The sequence below is a fragment of the Corythoichthys intestinalis genome, chromosome 11, assembly GCF_030265065.1.
Source record: "Corythoichthys intestinalis isolate RoL2023-P3 chromosome 11, ASM3026506v1, whole genome shotgun sequence".
In the NCBI taxonomy this organism is placed as follows: Eukaryota; Metazoa; Chordata; class Actinopteri; order Syngnathiformes; family Syngnathidae; genus Corythoichthys; species Corythoichthys intestinalis.
In genome coordinates, this window is record NC_080405.1 from 25,915,759 (window position 1) to 25,937,810 (window position 22,052).

The 22,052-nt window shown below is 38.5% G+C and overlaps 1 protein-coding gene across 2 annotated transcripts in view; it reads left to right on the plus strand.

The window, feature by feature from the left end:
* The first annotated feature begins 661 nt into the window (after positions 1 to 661).
* The window catches only part of aff2 (AF4/FMR2 family, member 2), a 263,824-nt gene continuing 242,433 nt past the window's right edge, over positions 662 to 22,052 (plus strand). For both annotated transcript variants that reach the window (XM_057849436.1, XM_057849435.1), the window contains exons 1-2: positions 662 to 817; positions 3,398 to 3,512. In XM_057849436.1, coding sequence (XP_057705419.1) covers positions 766 to 817; positions 3,398 to 3,512 — 167 coding nt within the window. In that variant the 5' untranslated portion in view covers positions 662 to 765. The remainder of the gene's footprint in view (positions 818 to 3,397; positions 3,513 to 22,052) is intronic.

Sequence of the window (22,052 nt, forward strand, 5' to 3'; positions counted from 1 at the left end):
TGGTGGGGGAGAGGGGGGGGTGTATGAGGGGAAGTCACCACTGATTGCATTAATTGCTTTTTTTATATAGTCAAGTCATTTTTTTTCTGCTAACTTAATTTACTGTTAATTATTTCTTCAAATGTTGTTCATCTGTGAAGCCCTTTGGGATCTTTTGATAATATAGAGCTATATACTATAAACTGAATTGACGGTGGCATCATCAGGAAACTAAATTCAGACAAACTGATGAGACAAGGAGGAACACCTGGACAAGACATGAGGAGTGGGTGGGGTAAGGTAACAAGAACACATGGAAACGAAAACTATTGTAAAATGTGACAAAAACTAGGAATGACACAGTGACGAACAAATTGCCAACCAAATCACAGATCCTGAAAGAATGGGCTTCATAGATCCAGTGATAGAAAAGTTCTGTGTGAATTAATATGATGTAAAAGTTTAAATGAGGCCGAATCAGAGCACTTAAATGTATCTATAACGTCCACTGAACTAGAATGCAAAAGTTGTACGGAAAATCCAATCTTTACAAAGAATGTTTGACATTTTTTGATTGACATCATTTCATTAAGAAATGTTTATTGGTTAATTGTAAAGAATTCAAATAATATTGCAAAAACAATTGAGGAGTATTCTTATTTTTTTCTTCTCACTCAGTCCTTTCCAGTGGTTGGCCTTTCTCTCATTCTGTGTGACCTGGCCCTCCATGAGCCTGCTTAATTTTGACCTCCAGGGAGCCACCACGAGCTCCACTTGCAGCAGCTGATGAGGGAGCCTGCTGCTCGAGCTACTCTTGGGGAACCTCTGCTGGCCAAAGGTACCTTAAACTTGCAGTAACACTTTCTATATTGAAATACTACGTTGCCCATTCAAGCAAAAGATGGCAAAAGTACTGAAGTAGAACAACAGGTACTCTTGTAAAGAACTTACTTATTTGACACCTTTACTTAACATAGCCAACGGGCAGACTCTAAATGTTAGTTTTTGCTGTTAAGTATATCCAATATCAATGTTCATCATGTGAAACACATCGGAGAATTTATGAAGAAGTCACAATGTATTTGTCAAACACATTATTTATTTAAGCCAACAACATCAAGCAATTTGGTTAATTAAAGTCACGGAGCGGCGGATGGGAATATCTAAGAATCTGTTGCATCATCATTGTTGATGCTTCCTGCTTCACATTCTACCATGTCGCTGCTACTTGTTTTTGTTTTCAGCAAATGAGACCCCAAAGACCCCTTTAATCAAGATCTGTGACATGAATGATAAATGAAAAATGAATAACGTATAGGAAGTTGGGAAATTATATATTGACCAAAAAATAAAAACAACCATTTTCACATGAAGAAGTAAAATTAAAAACCTGCCAGAAAAGAAATGCTCTAGTAAAGTACAGATACAGTACTTCAGGGTAAAAAAAAAAAAAAGGAAATGATTGTCAGCTTCTGGCACCAGTTTTTGAGATGGATGATCCTCATTTTTCGACTAAGAAAATATGACTTTCTGCAGTGATTCCAAAACTACATTTCTGCTTTTTGCAGTATTGTAATAAATTACACCACCTTTTATGTTTAGATTTTTTTTTTTTATCTCTCCTTTTTAACAAAACCTACCTTGTAAAAGCAACCTTCCAGTGTATGTCTCCAAGAACAGATGTTGCCAAATAGTGATGTATAAATACATCAGCCATGATGGAACATTTCCAATTGGCTAACTGGATTTGCATCGTAATACAGATTATGATCTGGGCAAGGGCGTACGTTTGGTCTCAACATTGGTAGGGATGATATGGTATAACCTGCATGTACACTTTTTTGCTGGGGATGGGCCATTCATAATGATCAATGCAAAATAAATCTGTATTGACTTATACTAACTTTTATGTGTATTGGTTCAGCCTATACGATTCATTTCAAAAACTACTAAAGAAACATTTTGAAAACTTCCAGAAAAAATGTTCGGATTTTATGAGCATAATTAAATTGCATTATCTGAACATCACTTAAATTATATTAACATACACAATAAATACAAGCTTATTGATAATCTCTTAACTATCTAGGAATTAAAAAATTAAACATTTGTCTTAAAACCCCTCAACATTGTCTAAGTAAAGAAATTAAATATAACTGAAAAAACTTTGTCAGGGAATAACAAAAATAAATAAAAATGGAGCCGTCCTTCAGGTAAAACACTACAGCTTTTGTCATCAAGCACTCTTACCAGCTTCATACTCGAGTTTGACAGGTTAGCAAATTCGGACAGTTTAATGTTATGCTAACTCTGATGCAGGTCGGACTTTCACTAGCAAAATTTGTGGTGTGTTCCCCACTTCCACAACACTGACGTCTTTTTGCATTTTTTATAATGGCTGCTGCTGGATAAATAAAAACATCTTACATCCCCAATATCTCCCATTTCTCGTGTGTGTGTGTTGGTAGGGGTCAAGTCATCAGCCAATAAAATGTGCATTTAGGAGTTGGAAAAAAAAAAAAAAAAAAAATGGACCAGTTCATTCAACAAGTGAAAAGAAGTAAATAAATGTAAGTCTGAACATAATGAAAATAATTCACTCAATAGTGGTGGGGTAAGTTACAATTAAAACATATGGGAAGACAATCTAAATGACATATATAACTAAGTCATTATGTAACGCAAATAAGGTTGCTTAAATGTTGGTGGGGACAATTTGAGCATCCTGAAAAGTTGGTAGTGTTTTGTCCCTACAGTCCCTATGCAAGCCTACGCCCTTGGATCTGGGCTTCCACACCGAATCAAACAAATCACAAGATTTATTGGCGAATGCATTTGTCTGTTTGTGTGTGGAGGGAATCAGCTATTTAAAATGTTAGCTATGGCTCTGCAACTGAGTTGAGCAGGATGAACAAAGAATCCTCTCATATGCCATTGTGCTTTTATAATTACTGTCACCACTTTGAATCAGAGAGCTTCATTTACTCTTTCCCACAGTGTGGAGACTAACAAAAAAAGATCACCATTTATGTGTGCAAATGTGAGGTGACTCATCAGACTATTAGGGTGTGATCTTCACATAGTTTACAACAATACTGCCAAATGAAGGTACAAGTATTCAACTGGATTTCATTACATTTGGCACATGCTTTTGTTCTCCCAGACATGAGTCTTTATGAAGAATTTTTTTTTTTTTTTTTTTTTGGCCCCTTTCCTGTGTGTGCACCCGCGTGTGTGTCTCCCTCCCTCCCCGTACTACCTCTGCCTTGCTGTCAGCTCGCCTCGACCACGTAGCAGATTCCTGGCAGAGGCAGCCGCGAGTGTCTACTCTCCTTCTCACTCCGTCTCTCCCTCTCTGTATCTCCCGCACACGCATACACACGCGCACTCACGCCGCGTGTATCCCTTGCCCATGTAGAACCACGTAGCAGCAGAAGCTTTGGATTCCGAACAGCCTCACAAAGCCAACCGGAGCCTGTCATGGATCTTTTTGAACTGGACTTTTTCCGAGACTGGGAGCTTGAACAACCATGGTGAGTTATTTCGTCATTTTTTTTTTCTATCCTTTTCCAATAACGTGTACACAATGTAAGAGTTGTATTGTTCGCTTTTTACGAGTGATGGAGATGAAACCAAAAGTGGGTCCCGCTATTAGCGTGTCTTCCTTTGTGCCACCGATGTTTGGCTGACACCTATGCATGCGTGCACATACACGTAACACCGGCTTTTGGGTTGTTTCTTATTGTGCAACGACGGAATGTTGAATATCAGCCAGCGATGTTCTGATAAAACAATCACGTGCACAGATTGTTAACAGGTAGCACTAAGACGAAGTTTGGTTCTAGGTTGTGTGCTTGCGGTGGTGTCACACTGTTGTCAGAGTAGCAAGTGCTTCTGATCTTGTGAGTGATACAATCATGCACGCGGACTGGACCAGTCAAGTTGCAATGAAAAAATGAATGGGCATCATTTGTTACCTCAGCGTGCTGCAGCCTTGTGCATCCTGTGAGTTTGTCAGTAGGATAGTCAGTGGAAAACATTTTAAAGAGAAGTAATGCATTTATTTGCATTTTCATATTTTGTATTGAATATAAGATAACACCTATAAATGTATGATTTTATTAATGCTCTTATGTCACTGATGCTGTCATTATCAATATTATACAATTATAGAACTAATATTGTGTTTGGTACTGCTTTTGATGATTTAAAGATATATATTTTTAATCATCTCATAACTTTGCATGTTTAGTTGGACATTATCAGCAGGTTCAAACTCAGTATTACATGATAATCTTTACAAAATGCAAAAATGTATTAATCCATATGTTTGCATAATTGGTTGCGCAGGAGGTACCTAATTGTTTGGGCGATGTATTTGTTTCTGTCATAGTTGCTAGATCATTTGAGAAAACATTTGATAATCTCATAAAACAAGCGATGTGGATTTGCTTTTTTCCTCCCTGGATTAATCAATAGATACTATTTACCCATTTATACAAAAGAATTTTGACTATGGCACGATCCTTTGCAGTTCTTGTAGATTGTCAATCAAATGATTTAGTGAGTTAAAATCTGTATAGTTGCCTGTTATGACAAACTTTACATACTGGACAGCAACTGGTACAGTGTTAAAAACAAGAATAATACAAGGTAATTAAGTGCAGCAAGGCAAGGCAAGCCTAATTTATTTTGTATAGGACAATTCAGCACAAGGTAAATCAAAGCACTTTACATATCACATAAAAATCCAGACACAAATAAAATGATACATAAAAAAACACATTAAGTCATCCAGAAAGTTCAAACAAAAACAATTAAAATAGTAAATATAAATAAAACAAAAAAGAAATATTGAATGAAATGTAAAAGTCTTCTAACTCGAAATTTGAAGTACGTATAAGGGCAGTTATGAATAAGCCGTGGTAAACGCATTTTTAGCCCTGTTTAGTTTAGGACACTTTAGAGTTATAGGTAACTTGTTCCAGGGGTGATGAGCATAGTAACTGAATGCTTCCTCATCCTGCTTGGTTCTTACATGAAACACACAGCAGACCGGTTCCAGACGATCTTAGGGGTCTGGATCAGGGGTGTCCAAAGTATTGCACATAGGTGGATGCAGTGGATGCTGGATTTCATTCCAACAAAACAAGACAATGCCTTTTCAACAATCTGGTGTCTTACAAGTGTTATCAGTTGATTGTAGTCAGGTGCTGCTTGTTTGATCAGAAACTTCATTGGATAAACTGTCTTTGCTCGATTGGTGGGGGGGCGATCAGGAGCCACAGCGGCCCTTGAGGTACGGTTTGGACCGGTTTGGACATCACTGGTTTAGATGGGTCAAACTAATTGAGCATGTATTTTGTCCCAAGGCCAATACGTGTTTTGTAGACCAGCAGAAGTATTTGTAGTATATCCTTTGACTGACTGGAAGCCAATGTAACAATTTCATAATTGGTGTAATATGGTCAAATTTCCTTGTATTTGTAAGGACTCTGGTGGCACCATTCTGCATTAGCTGCAGTTTCCTGATTGATTTTTTGTTAAACCCTGTAAATATTCCATGACAATAACCCGGTCTACTAAAAATGAATGCTTGGATAAGTTTTTTCATGCTTTGTTTGGATAAAAGCCCCTTAATTCTGGCTATATATTATAGGTGACAATAAGCAGATTTAGTGACAAACTTTAATTCTGAATCAATAAGTACGCTAGGATTTCTGGCTTGGTTTGTAGCTGAAAGTTGCATAGTGCCCAGGTGAGTGCTGGTCTTTGACCTTTACTTTTTTTGGCCCCAAAACCTTTGTATTTGCCACATTTAGCAGGAGAAAATTCTGGCACATCCATTCTTTGATTTACTCGGTGAGACTAAGGGATTATAATCATGTAGGGACACTGAAATGTTAAATTGTATTCCATCTGCATAGGTGTGATATGAGATGCTGTACTGTTTAATAATCTGAGCCAAGGGAAGCATATTATAGATGATGAATTGAAATGGTCTGAGAATGGAGCCTTGAGGAACCCCACATATGCATTTGTTTTGTACAGATCCATTGTTTCTGATTGATACAAAGAAATCCCTATCTTGTTAATAAGATTTGAACCACTGAACTGCAGTGTCAGCAAGACTGTTTTAGGCTATGATTTAAGTGTATGTATGCTCAGAAAGCTACAAGAAATAAAATAAACCTTGTCATAAAATAAAGGAAAATTTAGCTGGATTTGTATGATATCCAACTGCGTCTAAAAATGTGTTAATTCATATTTGCAAGCCCTCACAGAAAAAACGGATTTGTTTGCAACTTCAAACATCATTGCAATGATGTAATTCCACAGTGAAATTTTCTAAAAATGCAATCAGGCTATTCAAGGGTTCACATAAATCTCACCTTTTAGCAAATATCTTTTAGTTTAGGTTAATTACGAAACAGCTAACTATGAGACCCCTGCATAAATACTGGCCAGTCTATATATTTCTCGCCACATTTGATTGTTTTTTTGTCACTCAGTCAAGAAGTCAGTAGGAGCATCATATTCTTTTGCACCACATCTCCAGGTCAACCATGAGTTACAGAGGGGCCACAATAACTTGGCAACAGTACTGCTGTTTTGGCTGTGTGTTCTTTAGCTGGAAAATCCAAGCAGGGGAAAAATGACACATGCATACACACAGTGCTGTCCCTCAGCAGCCACCATGGAAGGCCCTGGAGCAAGGTACTTAACCCCCCACTGCTGGAGCGGAGCAGCTCAGGGCTGAACAACAAGCTCAGGGTGTCTACACGTTGCCCTCGCTCTGCCACCAGTCCATCACACAGCGGCTGACAGCTGCTCCTGATGGGAAACGGGGCTGGCACAGACAACCGCGTGATTCCTGGAAAGAGAATATGGAAATGTGCATTAATGAGCGGTTTGAATAATGAACCCTGCTCGGGTGTTAACGTGTGGGTGAAAGTGTGTCACTCACAAGTGCACAATTGCATGTGCGCCGTGTGACATGACAGCATGGACAGATCACAGCCATGAGTCATGGCTTGTACATGGTATTTCGTTTAAATGTCGTTGCTGGGCCGGAGAAGAGCAGAAAATTAAATTCACAGTAGAATATAATACATTATAAACAAGTACATATAGACTATAAATACAACAAAATGAAGACACCTCTTCAACAATTTTAAATAGGTTTTCTTAATCTTTCTGCCACTGTTCTTAACCAACAACTCAATGTTATACAAAGATAAATTTAACACTGTCAATCAGCACTAAAGGATATTATCTTTGTTGGCAGAATATTTTATCTATCTTTGAATAATTTCGTTAGAGGTAAGTATAAACTGTGTGTGACTCTTGTATATTAAGAACAGGCAATTGAAGGCAACTGACTTTGACAGCCACACAACGAGGAACATTTCACACATTGCTTTTACATCACCACACTAATCACAAGCTAGCTAAATACATCTGCCACAAAGCTGTAGCATGCTCAGGTGTCATCAGAGCATGGTGTAAGCTAAAAAGCAGTAAATCTTGAGTTTATGTCACAAGGATGTACTTTATGTCAGGGGTCCCCAACCTTTTTTGCACCACGGACCGGTGCGATTTGGGTCTATTTTTTCACGGACCGGTGTTCTGTCAAATGTTGCACCCTTATGAAATTTTGCTCCCGAAACTCATGTGGCGGTGAAAAACGCCCTCTTTTATATTCAGTTGGACTCTCAATGTTATTCAACCGTGCTAAAAAAACTATTTACATCATAAACATACATGTGCAACTCCAAAATGGGGTAAATTAATGCTTAACGACACGGCAAAGTCATTAAGTGAGCGCTGCGTGCAGTTGTTGTGTGCAGCTAACATGGCAAACGTAAGTTAATATTCCTTTCTTAAAAGAAAGTTTGTAGTGTGTACTTTAAAATCGCTGCATTCGCGGTCATTTTTAACATTACGCGCATACCAAATTTGTCAGAACACTGGCAATGTGCGGCAGAAAAATAAAGCAAATATAAAATAACATTTGTTTATAGCCCCGTCGTGTTGAGTGCAGGGAAAATACAACTCACCCGCTGAATAAGTGGGAGGCCTGAGCTTATTTCGTTAAGACGAGATGGTCCTGCTTCACAAAAATACAATGTTGGAAATTGTAGCACAGTTTTCAGTGCTCTCCTAGCGATGTCAGGATATTCCAAAATGACTTTAATCCAGAACCTCGGTAGAGTATTTGTCTCAAATGTACGTTTAAGGTCGCTGTGACTTGCGATCTCTACAAGCTGATATTCCTGTTGCACAGACATGCTCGAATCACTCTGTTTATTCACACAAGGGTCACGAATCCACTCGTTCGCAGTTCGTGGGTCTTTAGTGATTGGGAAGTAGCATAGATTTTGTTTTCTTCAAGGTTGTAGGCTCATCTTCTGGCTCGTCAGGTTCCCTTTTCCCCGTAAAAAATCTGTCCAAAGACGTCTGTTTTTCAGTCATTCTAGTGTGGGGGCTAATTATTTCCGGGAACAAATGTGATGCGCCCGCCCTGCGTCATACATCATTATCGAGGACAAGCGCACATACAGTGGGGTGTTGCCCAAAGTCTGTGTTGCCCAGCGACAGCCCCAAAACATCACTGCTCTAGAGGAGATCTGCATGGAGGAATGGGCCAAAATACCAGCAACAGTGTGTGAAAAGCTTGTGAAGAGTTACAGAAAACGTTTGGCCTCTGTTATTGCCAACAAAGGGTACATAACAAAGTATTGAGATGAACTTTTGGTATTGACCAAATACTTATTTTCCACCATGATTTGCAAATAAATTCTTAAAAATCAAACAATGTGATTTTCTGTTTTTTTTTCTTCTTCTCCACATTCTGTCTCTCATGGTTGAGGTTTACCCATGTTGACAATCACAGGCCTCTCTAATATTTTCAAGTGGGAGAACTTGCACAATTAGTGGGTGACTAAATACTTATTTGCCCCACTGTAGATATACAAAACAAGATGTACTGCTAGCAGTCCAATCAATGGATTTCTATGACAACATTCTATCCTGTAGTATTATACAGTGGGACAAATAAGTATTTAGTTAACCACCAATTGTCCAGGTTCTCCCACTTGAAAAGATTAGAGAGGCCTGTAATTGTCAACATGGGTAAACCTTAACCATGAGAGACAGAATGTGGAAAAAAAACAGAAAATCACATTGTTTGATTTTTAAAGAATCTATTTTCAAATTAGATTGGAAAATAAGTATTTGGTCACCTACAAACAAGCAAGATTTCTGGCTGTCAAAGAGGTCTAACTTCTTCTAACCAGGTCTGACGAGGCTCCACTCGTTACCTGTATTAATGGCACCTGTTTTAACGCATTATCGGTATAAAAGACACCTGTCCACAACATCAGTCAGTCACACTCCAACCTCCACAATGGACAAGACCAAAGAGCTGTCGAAGGACACCAGAGACAAAATTGTAGACCTGCACCAGGCTGGGAAGACTGAATCTGCAATAGGTAAAACACTTCGTGTAAAGAAATCAACTGTGGGAGCAAATATTAGAAAATGGAAGACAAACAAGACCACTGATAATCCCCCTCGATCTGGGGCTCCATGCAAGATCTCACCCCATGGCGTCAAAATGACAACAAGAACAGTGAGCAAAAATCCCAAAACCACATGGGGGGACCTAGTGAATGACCTACAGAGAGCTGGGGCCACAGTAACAAAGGCTACTTCCAGTAACACAATGCGCTGCCAGGGACTCAAATCCTGCACTGCCAGACGTGTCCCCCCTGCTGAAGAAAGTATACGTCCAGGCCCGTTTGCGGTTCGCTAGAGAGCATTTGGATGATCCAGAAGAGGACTGGGAGAATGTGTTATGGTCAGATGGAACCAAAATAGAACTTTTTGGTAGAAACACAGGTTCACGTGTTTGGAGGAGAAAGAATGCTGAATTGCTTTCGAAGAACACCATACCCACTGTGAAGCATGGGAGTGGAAACATCATGCTTTGGGGCTGTTTTTCTGCAAAGGGACCAGGACGACTGATCTGTGTAAAGGAAAGAATGAATGGGGCCATGTATCGAGAGATTTTGAGTGAAAATCTCCTTCCATCAGCAGGGGCATTGAAGATGAGACGCGGCTGGTTCTTTCAGCATGACAATGATCCCAAACACACAGCCAGGGCAACAAAGGAGTGGCTTCGAAGAAGCATTTCAAGGTCCTGGAGTGGCCTAGCCAGTCTCCAGATCTCAACCCCATAGAAAATCTGTGGAGGGAGCCCCAAGACATCCCTGCTCTAGAGGAGATCTGCATTGAGGAATGGGCCAAATTACCAGATACACTGTGTGCAGAAAACATTTGGCCTCCGTTATTGCCAATAAAGGGTACATCACAAAGTATTGAGATGAACTTTTGGTATTGACCAAATACTTATTTTCCACCGTGATTTGCAAATAAATTCTTTAAAAATCCAACAATGTGATTTTCTGTTTTTTTCCCCACATTCTGTCTCTCATGGTTGAGGTTTACCCATGTTGACAATTAAAGGCCTCTCTAATATTTTCAAGTGGGAGAACAATTCGTGGTTGACTAAATACTTATTTGCCCCACTGTATCTAGAGTAGACAGAGATATTGGTGTGTTAAGGGGCACACGCCAAAGTTAATTTGGCCAGAATGCAGTCGTTAACAAATGATTATTTCTGTGCGGTAGCAAATGCGCCACGGACCGGTACCGGTCCGCGGCCCGGCGGTTGGGGACCCCTGCTTTATGTCGCACGTCAGAGCCATAGGCATGTTTGAATAGTAGGGCAATCAAAACGTAGCAAAAATAGGATGATAGTTGCTCTTTGTTTTACATCATGCTGCTTTAACTGCAACACTGATGGTATATTTCTCAACTCATGGCGGGGAAGTACTATACATTAATATTGCTAATGGCCTCTCTTGTCATTCATTCAATCGTCATAGACTGAATTAGATATTGTTACATTTTTTTGTTAACTTTACAGCCCATGCGTGTCAGAGCACTTAGCTTCCACACTGACTCACATTACCTGCTGCTAATGTGGTATGCACAGGGAAACAATGCATGCATTTAATCTACTATAATTTACTTCTAATCGATTACAACCACACTCTTAACTGTTTATGCTCTTGACACATTGGAAGAAGGTTACAGAAACATTTCCAAAATCTGCAGCTTCCTCATTAATGATGCTCGCATGATGGAACACAGAGAGAAATACAAACAATTGTGACAGTCGGGGCAAAGTGAAAGAAGCCAGCACAGTGAGCTAGATGATTAAGTGTTTAACAAATACATGGTTGTTTGGTTGTCTAATGTCTGATGAATTGGCCACATACTGTGCCTTAAAACGAGGCTAAAATGTGAGATGGTTTGAGAAAATTGTGAAATATTATACAGCACTGACTGTCACTGACCACATTTCTCAAGAGACATTTAGTGAGCATCTGAATGTTTCATTTTTTTCATTTCATCATTAAAAGTTTGCAAGTGATGACAAAATAGTTAGCTTTAGTATAGACTCAACCATCGCACAGTAGAAAACAATTCTGGCTATTCAACATAAAGTGACCAAGTTGACAACCATTATAAAAACATGAAAAACAGAAAACATTAAAACATTTTATGATGGCTACAGTTTTTGTTTTTGACCAGCGGCATGGAACGTATGGAGTTGAGAATTATTAGTACCGCTGTATGTGCGCTGTTTAGTTCGGATTTACGATAAGGTTTTATTATTTGCAATCTACAGTTTACTGTGGAATAAATGTTGACATTATTTAATAATCATTTTTCTCACAAACTACTCTGCAGTCAATGCCAATGATTGGAAAATGATTAATTTCTCGGTGAGCCTGTTTTTGACCATGTATTTTAACATTACTAGCTCCTTTTGCTGACAGTGTTGCCAGATGTCATAAGGGACTGAACTAGATTAAAATGACATTAATGCAGCCACTGAGAACATTTTTTGTTTTACGTTTGTTTTTCTAAGTTACTTTAAATCACTTGCAAAGTCAGTCACAATTGAAGAGTGCTTTGTTTGTAGATTTTCCTCTTTCAAGGAACAGAAAGAAAATCTAGAAGCTTCCCGCAGGTTTGTTAAATGTGAATGAATCCAACACTGTAGATCACGTCCTTCCCTTTGTTCGCCTGCTCTTGTCTTAGTTGTACATGTCATTTTACTCATCGTCTCATTGTCTAGCAAGGGGTCTGAAGGCTCTGAATGATTGAAAAAGTGCCTCCATTCCATGTAACCTACTCCTGACATCATGTATCTGGCTAATTGTAGAAGTAGAATTGGGAGGAGGTGGCAGAGGATGTTAATTGATGCTAATTGTAATAACCTACTGCATTTGTGCAGACTATCAGAGAATTTATGTCATATCAACTCACTATAGAGTCCCAGCTGTGCATTTAAAGCCTAAAAGTGCATAAATGCATGAAAACACCTTGATTACTGTTATTATTATTGCTTGATTTATTTTTTTGAATTATCTTTTTCACATTGATTAGTGACATTAGATAAACATATTTTGCTGGAGGCAGGCCTAAAAAGGAAGGGAATCGGCTATAATACTTAAACAGAGTAAATTTAGAATGCATGTATTCAGTGTTCAGTCTCACATTCCTACATTCAATCTGCCTTTCAACGATCCCAAGCGCTTAATCAGCACAGTCACACGTGCGAGCTTCGAATCATTCATCACATTGAAATCTGCACCGCCGCTTCGTGATCAGTCTCCGCTTGCCAAACCAGCTCCACTTGATGCTACTTCACACTAACATCATCAGCAACTCAGGGGTTGTGAAAGGAAGCTGTGTCTCATCCCGTAACTGCCAAGAATTCCCAGACAACACTGAAAGAAGGTTCTATCTGGAAAGAAAAATAGTCAAGTTTGTCTCATACATGTGGTGCAATGCCTTATGAGCTCTCGTGTCACCTGGAGTCCATCTGGGATGGAAACCTGGAAAAAGCACAGTTCTGTGAAGGCAACCTTAGTGCCATAAAAACAACATTCACCTCCAAAATTCACAGGATTTTTATCCATACTCCACAGAGTATGATAAATGACTATTATGCAGTCCACTTCCCTGATTAAATCAGGACTCAGATCTGAAGGCTAAAGGAAGTGTATGGACACATAATTAGATGCTGCCTAGCCATGTTGCCATCTCAGTGGACCTCTTTACAGGCAGTTTGAGGAGAATGCTAATGCAATGCAACTGCAATGCAACTGCTAACAAATTGATCATAAGTATAAATGATGAACCATTAGTCATAGTTTTGTAGTTTTGTGTGGTTGATCAATTCATATCTTTGCACCCACTCCCCCCCCCCCCCCCCAAAAAAAAATAAAAAAATAAATAAATACATTTACAGTGGGGCAAATAAGTATTTAGTCAACCACTAATTGTGCAAGTTCTCCCACTTGATATATATTAAAGGGTAAACCTCAACCATGAGAGACAGAATGTGGGGAGAAAAAAAACTGAAAATCACATTGTTTGATTTTCAAATAATTTATTTGCAAATCATGGTGGAAAATAAGTATTTGGTCAATACCTAAAGTTCATCTCAATACTTTGTTATGTACCCTTTATTGGCAATAACCGAGGCCAAACGTTTTCTGTAACTCTTCACAAGTTTTTCACACACTGTTGCTTGTGTTTTGGCCCATTCCTCCATGCAGATCTCCTTTAGAGCAGTGATGTTTTGGGGCTGTCGTTGGGCAACACAGACTTTCAACTCCCTCCACAGATTTTCTATGGGGTTGAGATCTGGAGACTAGCTAGGCCACTCCAGGACCTTGAAATGCTTCTTACAAAGCCACTCCTTTGTTGCCCTGGCTGTGTGTTTGGGATCATTGTCATGCTGAAAGACCCAGCCACGTCTCATCTTCAATGCCATTGCTGATGGAAGGAGATTTTCACTCAAAATCTCTCGATACATGGCCCCATTCATATTTTCCTTTACACAAATCACTCGTCTTGGTCCCTTTGCAGAAAAACAGCCCCAAAGCATGTTGTTTCCACCCCCATGCTTCACAGTGGGTATGGTGTTCTTCGGATGCAATTCAGTATTCTTTCTCCTCCAAACACGAGAACCTGTGTTTCTACCAAAAAGTATTATTTTTTTGGTTTCATCTGACCATAACACATTCTCCCAGTCCTCTTCTGGATCATCCAAATGCTCTCTAGCGAACAACCGCAGACGGTCCTGGACATGTACTGGCTTCAGCAGGGGGACACGTCTGGCAGTGCAGGATTTGAGTCCCGGCGGCGCATTATGTTACTGATAGTAGCCTTTGTTACTGCGGTCCCAGCTCTCTGTAGGTCATTCACTAGGTCCCCCCTGTGTGGTTCTGGGATTTTTGCTCTTGTTCTTGTTATCATTTTGACGCCACGGGCTGAGATCTTGCATGAGCCCCAGATCGAGGGAGATTATCAGTGGTCTTGTATGTCTTCCATTTTCTAATAATTGCTCCCATAGTTGATTTCTTTACACCAAGTGTTTTAGCTATTGAAAATTCAGTCTTCCCAGCCTGGTGCAGGTCTACAATTTTGTCTCTGGTGTCCTTCAACGGCTCTTTGGTCTTGGCTGTAGTGGAGTTTGGAGTGTGACTGACTGAGATTGTGAACAGGTGTCTTTTATACCGATAATGAGTTAAAACAGGTGCTATTACAGGTAACGAGTGGAGCCTCCTCAGACCTAGTTAGAAGAAGTTAGACCTCTTTGACAGCCAGAAATCTTGCTTGTTTGTAGGTGACCAAATAATTATTTTCCACTCTAATTTGGAAATAAATTCTTTAAAAAATCAAACAATGTAATTTTGTGTTTTTTTCCCCACATTGTTTCTCATGGTAGAGGTTTACCCATGTTGACAATTACAGGCTTCTCTATTATTTTCAAGTGGGAGAACTTGCACAATTAAAGGTTGACTAAATACTTATTTACCCCACTGTATAATATTTTGCTGCATATTAAATAAGGGCAGTTTAGATGTAGTAACATTAACTCATTGGCTGCCATAGACGGTGCTGAAATGAGCAAAGTCTATTTACTCTCAACCCTTCACTTCAAATGGATTGGACATCTACTAGTAACAAACTCATTTCAATTCACAGCAAAAGCATGAAAAGAGCCATATGATTGGGTCTCTCTCATCAATGTCACTGAAAGAGTTAAAGGTCCCATTGCTGACTTAACGTCTTGAATGGCATGATCAATTGATTAGAGACAAAAGATAACCATTATATTGATGCAATTGAAGTTACAAGTATTTTTCTAATGTGCCCTGACACAATGCCTCAAATGCCTGTCATGACTAAAGAGATGAAGTTATCTGTTGGGGGTACAACATGTGTTATCAGACTGGATTCTCTTTTCATATTTCAACTACTACTGTTAACTGTCTTAATTAAAATGTATCTGACGTTCATAGATTTTTTTTTTTTTTTTAATAATAGGCCTTTAGTTCAACAAACTTTAAGGGATTGACTGCACGCTTTTTGATTTTTCTGTGGTTTTTAGGGTTTTTGTGTGATACTGTATTCTTGAACTGAAACTTGAACTCGAACAGCAATGTAAATGAACTCATGGATTGTTATTGATGTTCCTCGATGCAACAAATAGTAGCACGCACTGCAATTTGGAATTTGGAAGAGTAATCAGTTGGTAATTTTTATGCTAAACACATTTTTCCTATATGAAATCCATCTTTTTAAAGGCTTCTATTTGTGTTTACTGATGTTTGTTTCATAACTCAATGCCAGACATTTACAAAAAAAGCAAAACATTTTAGAGGATTTCAACTGATCTTTCAAGGTCCACAGAATATTGTTTTATTAAATACACTAAAGAAGGTGGACTTGAGTCATCATTCTGGATTGACTGGGATAAAAACATGTAATCCATTCTAAGACTCGTCATTAGGAACAAATAACGCTCAAGAAAGGAGCAATGTAATTTATTCACCGGAATTAAAATAAATGAAGTGGCTCCAGTAATCATGTAATTGTTGATGACTAAAATATCAGCTGGACTCAAACAAAATTGAATTCCATTATCCACAGATGTTCCATAATACCCATGCTGTTGCTTTAAAAATAATTAGCCAAAGACAAATTTTGTTAATTATACAGGTTTATTGGTACATTCGCCTGACTTTGGGTAAAATTGCAAAGGTTAAATTCTGATCCAGTGTACCCTGAACAGGATAAACGATTTTGAAAATGAATGAATAATTCACCATAACTCACAGTGAGATGGCACAATAGCTTAGTGAGATGCCTGTAAAATGATCACCACTAATGATGTGGAACATTCTGATTACAAAGGCATGGATCAATGAACAAGAAACCATTTTTCTGTACCGACATATTTGGATTAGACACTGAAATTGCTCTGTCAATAGATGTGACTTAGAGCCTTGTGACTACATACTGTATATTGTTTATCTTACATGTATGGTAAGTGTTGGAGTCCTTGACTTCTAACCTGAAGCCTCCATAACTGTATTTTACTGAGTAATTATTGCTCTGTTGTTTGTTGATGTTGCTTTATACATACACTGCTGGCCAAAAGTATTAGCGCCCCTGTGATTCTCTCGGTTCATGCTCAATTTCTCCCAGAAAATGATTCCAATTACAAATGCTTTGGTAGTAATATCTTCATTTATTTTGCTTGAAACGAAAAAAAAAAAACACAAAATAATGGGGGAAAAAAATTAAATCATTGTCATTATCATTTTACACAAAACTCCAAAAATGGGCCGGACAAAAGTATTGGCACCCTCAGCATTATACTTGTTAGCATAACCTTTAGACAAAATAACTGCGAACAACCGCTTCCAGTATCCATTAATGAGTTTCTTACAATGCTCTGCTGGAATTTTGGACCATTGTTCTTTGGCCAACTGCTACAGGTCTCTGAGATTTAAAGGGTGCCTTTTCCAAACTGCCATTTTCAGATCTCTCCACAGGTGTTCTATGGGATTCATTGCTGGCCACTTTAGAAGTCTCCAGTGCTTTCTCTCAAACCACTTTCTAGTGCATTTTGAAGTGTGTTTTGGGTCATTGTCCTGCTGGAAGACCCATGACCTCTGAGGGGGACCAAGCTTTCTCATACTGGGCCCTACATTATGCTGGTAAATTTGTCGGTAGTTTTCAAACTTTATAATGCCATGCACATGGTCAAGCAGTCCAGTGACAGAGATAGCAAAGCAACCCCAAAACATCAGGGAACCTCCGCCATGTTTGACTGTCGGGACCATGTTCTTTTCTTTGACGGCCTAGTTTTTTCCCGCCTGTAAACTCCATGTTTATACCTTTTCCCAAAAAGCTGTACTTTTGTCTTATCTGACCAGAGAACATTCTTCCAAAACGTTTTTGGCTTTCTCTGGTACGTTTTGGCAACTCCAGCCTGGCTTTTTTATGTCTCTAAGTCAGAAGTGGGGTCTTCCTGGGTATCCTACCATATCCTACAATAGAGTCCCTTTTCATTCAGACGCTGACGGATAGTACGGGTTGACACTGTTGTACCCTCGGACTGCAGGACAGCTTGAACTTGTTTGGATGTTAGTCGAGGTTCTTTATCCACCATCCGCACAATCTTTAATTGAAATCTCTCCTTTATTTTTCTTTTCTGTCCACATCTAGGGAGGTTAACTACAATGCCATGGGCTTTACACTAATTGATGACACTGCGCACGGTAGACACAGGAACAACCAGGTCTTTGGAGATGGACTTGTAGCCTTGAGATTGCCCATGCTTCCTCACAATTTTACTTCTCAATTCCTCAAATGTGGTACACACAAGGACACAGGACAGAGGTTGAGTCAGCTTTAATCCATTTCAACTGGCTGCAAGTGTGATGTAGTTATTGCCACCACCTGTTATGTGTCACAGGTAAGTAACAGGTGCTGTTAATGACACAAATTAGAGAAGCATCTCATGATTTTTCAAAGGGTGGTGTAAAATGATAATTTTTTTTTTTCCTATTCTCTTTTGTGTTTTTTCATTGCAAGCAACATAAATAAAGATATTACTACCAAAGCATTTGTAATTGCAATCATTTTCTGGAAGGAATTGAGCATTATCTGACAGAATTACAGGGGTGCCAATACTTTTGGCCAGCAGTATACATATGTAACTTTGGGGGTGAGACAGTAAAAGCCATTAGCGACTCATTAATTGGATCCCATTTCAAATCTACAACATACAGAGAAAATCCATATTTAAATGCCAAACAAAAGTAAAGGTTGAAATAAACTCCCCATCCTAACATATTATATACTGTATTTTCACTGTTAGGTAATTATTGCTAGTATAAAAGCATTTTGTGCTATATACATACCGCAGAGGAAACAAAAACATCTAATAAGCTTAGATGAATTCAATCCTTTTATGATACCAGATGCTAGAGTTGAGTCACACACAAGGGCACAAGAGAACAATACACAAAGAAACACTTCAGTACAGCAACCAAACAAACATAGTATAATGAACACAATATTAAAGGAAAACAGCCTTTTAATTGCTTATCTAAAAGTGCAGAATAAGGCTTGCAGTGTGATGCACTTTTGCTTCTCCCATAAACACATTTAATGGGTGATTTTAGCATCACTTAAAAATACACTTACTGATTTGATTAGATACATCCATTTGCACGTTATCTCGCATTTTTCAAAAACAGCATGAAAATATATGGAAAATGAACCAATCATAAGGTTTGTTACACACGTAAATTGTTTTGAAGCATTAAGATAAAAGGGAGCTTAACTATCAAAGAGTATTATCACAAGAAGTACAATACAATTATCTCGACTTGAATATTGTCATTTTCATGCAAGCATTTGTTTATTATCCTAAATTACTGAGTTTAAAAAGTGAATATATAACTTAGTAATAACATTAAATTCCCTTAAGACATTTTTTGGAATGATGCCAGGAAATGTTTCCTCTAACAAAACAGTATTCATATATTTTAGTGCACGTACTGGATTCGCACTTTAAGGTGGTCTGATCCTGTTTGTACATTTCAAACCTAACAAAGTGGACACCCACAGTTCCAATTAGTATTCGGACTGTGAGGCTCTTCTAATTCAATCTCCTCATTACGATCCTTGATATGGACTCATTGGATGAGGAAATGAACAGTGTGTCTTGTTCTGTCTGGGATGGTCACACTGCTTAGGTGGGCCAACCCACTCATAATATTTGCATATGGGCAAACTAACATTTCCAAAATTGGGCTGTTGATAGTCACATTTAAATTCATTGTTGAACAGATGGTAGATGCACAATACACTAAAATAAACTCAAAACAAGAGAGTTGAGAGTGCGTGGTCAAACAAATCCCATCACAATACAATCAGAAAGCAGATCACTTAGAGTAGAAGAGTCTCCCACTGTACCGTTTGACTCCACCACTTCAGAGGAAAGACACCCAAAGCTCAAGAGCCTCACAGGACTGCACAGATTAAACAGCCAGTTTCAAATTAAACTGAAATAATAAAAGTCAATGTGAATGCGGCGAGACAGCAAAAGAAAAGCGGCAGTGACACAAAGACGGGGAGAGGCTAATGACGTAGCTTTTCTAGCTGAAGCCAATTTACTGTGAGGTTTCCAAAGGTCAATTCCTACATGGAGGCCTGTCTGTGACAAATTTCATTATTTACTGGGCTAGAAAGACTCTGAGAAAGATGGAGAGTCTAAGAAGAGAGGGGGAGGGTTGGTGGGTATGTGTTGATTTTTGACACTAATTGTTCCACACAGTTAACATAAGAGCCCCGGAGACATTTGCCAAGATTCTCCTAATGATGCTCCTATCAAACACTACATTTCTGACACTGGACCACAGTGTCGTACACACTGCCAAATGTTTCCTATCAACATTTTAACGTTTTAATTTTCGAATGCACTTTCTTACACTATTAGCCTTTTCTATTGCAGAGACCTTATTAAAACTTTGTTACTTACTGCTATATATCTTCTTAAAGGAATCCTCATGAAACTGAGGGACTTAATGATTCCCATTAATTCCAACTAAGGACGAGAGGGAGGGTCTAATTAGTATACAACCTGGTTGGATCGACAGAGAAAAGCTCACCAGACTCGGAAAGTCAAACTCTACTGAGACGGAAAACTAATTAAATGACAGACACATTATTTGAGTGACAGATGCTCTCTGCAAGAGCAACACAGAGGCTGTCTGATTGACAGATGATCCCAGAATGCAGCCCAAGTTAGGAGAAAATGAAGCAAGGCAACGTTGGTAATGTTTCCTAAAGCAACTGTATGCTAATTAGGTTATACAGTACTATATATCATATTTGATGTTGCATCATCATTCACGTTTGCCTACATATTTGCTTGATTTGTTTCATGATGCAAAATAGGAAAGAATCAATGAAATGTGTTTTATTTCCCTAAAGAAGCAAACCCACATCCCCCAAAGAACAGCTTTATACAGTATCTGTGTGTTTTTGTGTGTGTGTGTGTGTGTGTGTGTGTGTGTCCTGTGGGCTATGCAGAAAAGGAAGAGCTAAAGGGATTAGTTGTTAAATGGTTTGGGATTTTGGGTTTAACAGAAATATTAATATTTAGAAAAGTCCCAAATGAATAAAGCATGATATTTTATTAACATCCTGTGGCAGTGTCCTGAACAGAAGTATAATTTGTGAATATCAGTATTATATGAAGTGCCATGTTCTGTATATTATTACTTGTTAAAGGACATACTGTATGTTTTTTGCTGTCACAATTTAAAACAAATCCTAGCTGTCTTAATAATGTGTTTTTCTGTCTGAGAGATGGAATGATTTTCAGATTTAGGCATGCCAAATGATTTACTTGGCTGCTTATTTTCACACTACATAGGAGATGCGCTCCTGAGACCAAACTATTTGTGTACAGAAATTAAAAAGCACTTTTTACAAATGAATATTTCCTCTTTAAACAAATGGTGGTGTATTTCTGGTAAAGGAAATCTAATTTTTTGATATGGTGACAACGTAGATTTAATTGCAAAAACATATAACATATACACCTGTTAGCACCTATTAGCGCAGATTGCAGTGTAGCCCGATGATTCTCTTTTAAGCGTTCATATTTATGCACTCATGAATATTTTCTATCAACAGTGTAAAAAGAGGCAGCCGACTGTGAAAGTGAAAGGGAACACTAATGCTTCAACTCTACTGGCTTTACCTTTTTCTTCCGGCTCAGCTTTTCCTTTTCGTATCCTTTCTTGCAGTGTTTCCTAAACTTTACCTCAACAAGGGTGCATACAGTACTTACCTGTATATACTGTATTGAAAGAGAAAGTAACAATGTGTGTCTACTTGAGAACTTGTTTTCATTCTAACATTAGTTGACCAAGGAAACCTATGACACATTTTGTGTCGAAACCTGTAATTTTTGCCATCCCATCGTGTTTACCGCTCGTGACATTCTTTCCTCAAGGGTGTACCACTGGTTTCCCAGTCCACATTTAGATCAAATCTTACGCCAATGGAATGTAAGGATTGTCATAATATATCCTGTTGTTTCAGTCTTACTGTTTTTGCTGTCTTGCCATCCTGTTCTGTCCAACTGCATTTTCAATCTAACCATCGACCTGTCACGATGACAAATTATAGTAGACGATATATTGTCGCATAAATTGTTGCAGATATGAGATATTATTACTTTTTTATACCAATTCAACAACAAATGCAGTGACAATATGTCCTAATTATAAATCACCCATTCAAATGCAATTAATTGTTATTCTTAGATAAAACACAAACTATATTAAAAACTATACTGTTAAAAAAAAAAAAAAGTGCAATTTGATTTTCGTCATGCATGTGGTGCAATCGCGCACTGCTTGCACATTCTCAGTGCACAAAAAATCCAATCCACTTTGACTTAGGAGGTGCAGATGAATGGACGTTCATTCGGCCCGTCAATCAAAATGGATTTGACGTCTAGTGCCATCAGTGGCAGTCAATGAGTTAAATGAGTGCCCTGAGAGGGTTAGAAAAAGGAGAAAAAAAAACACTTTATTGGTGCGTGA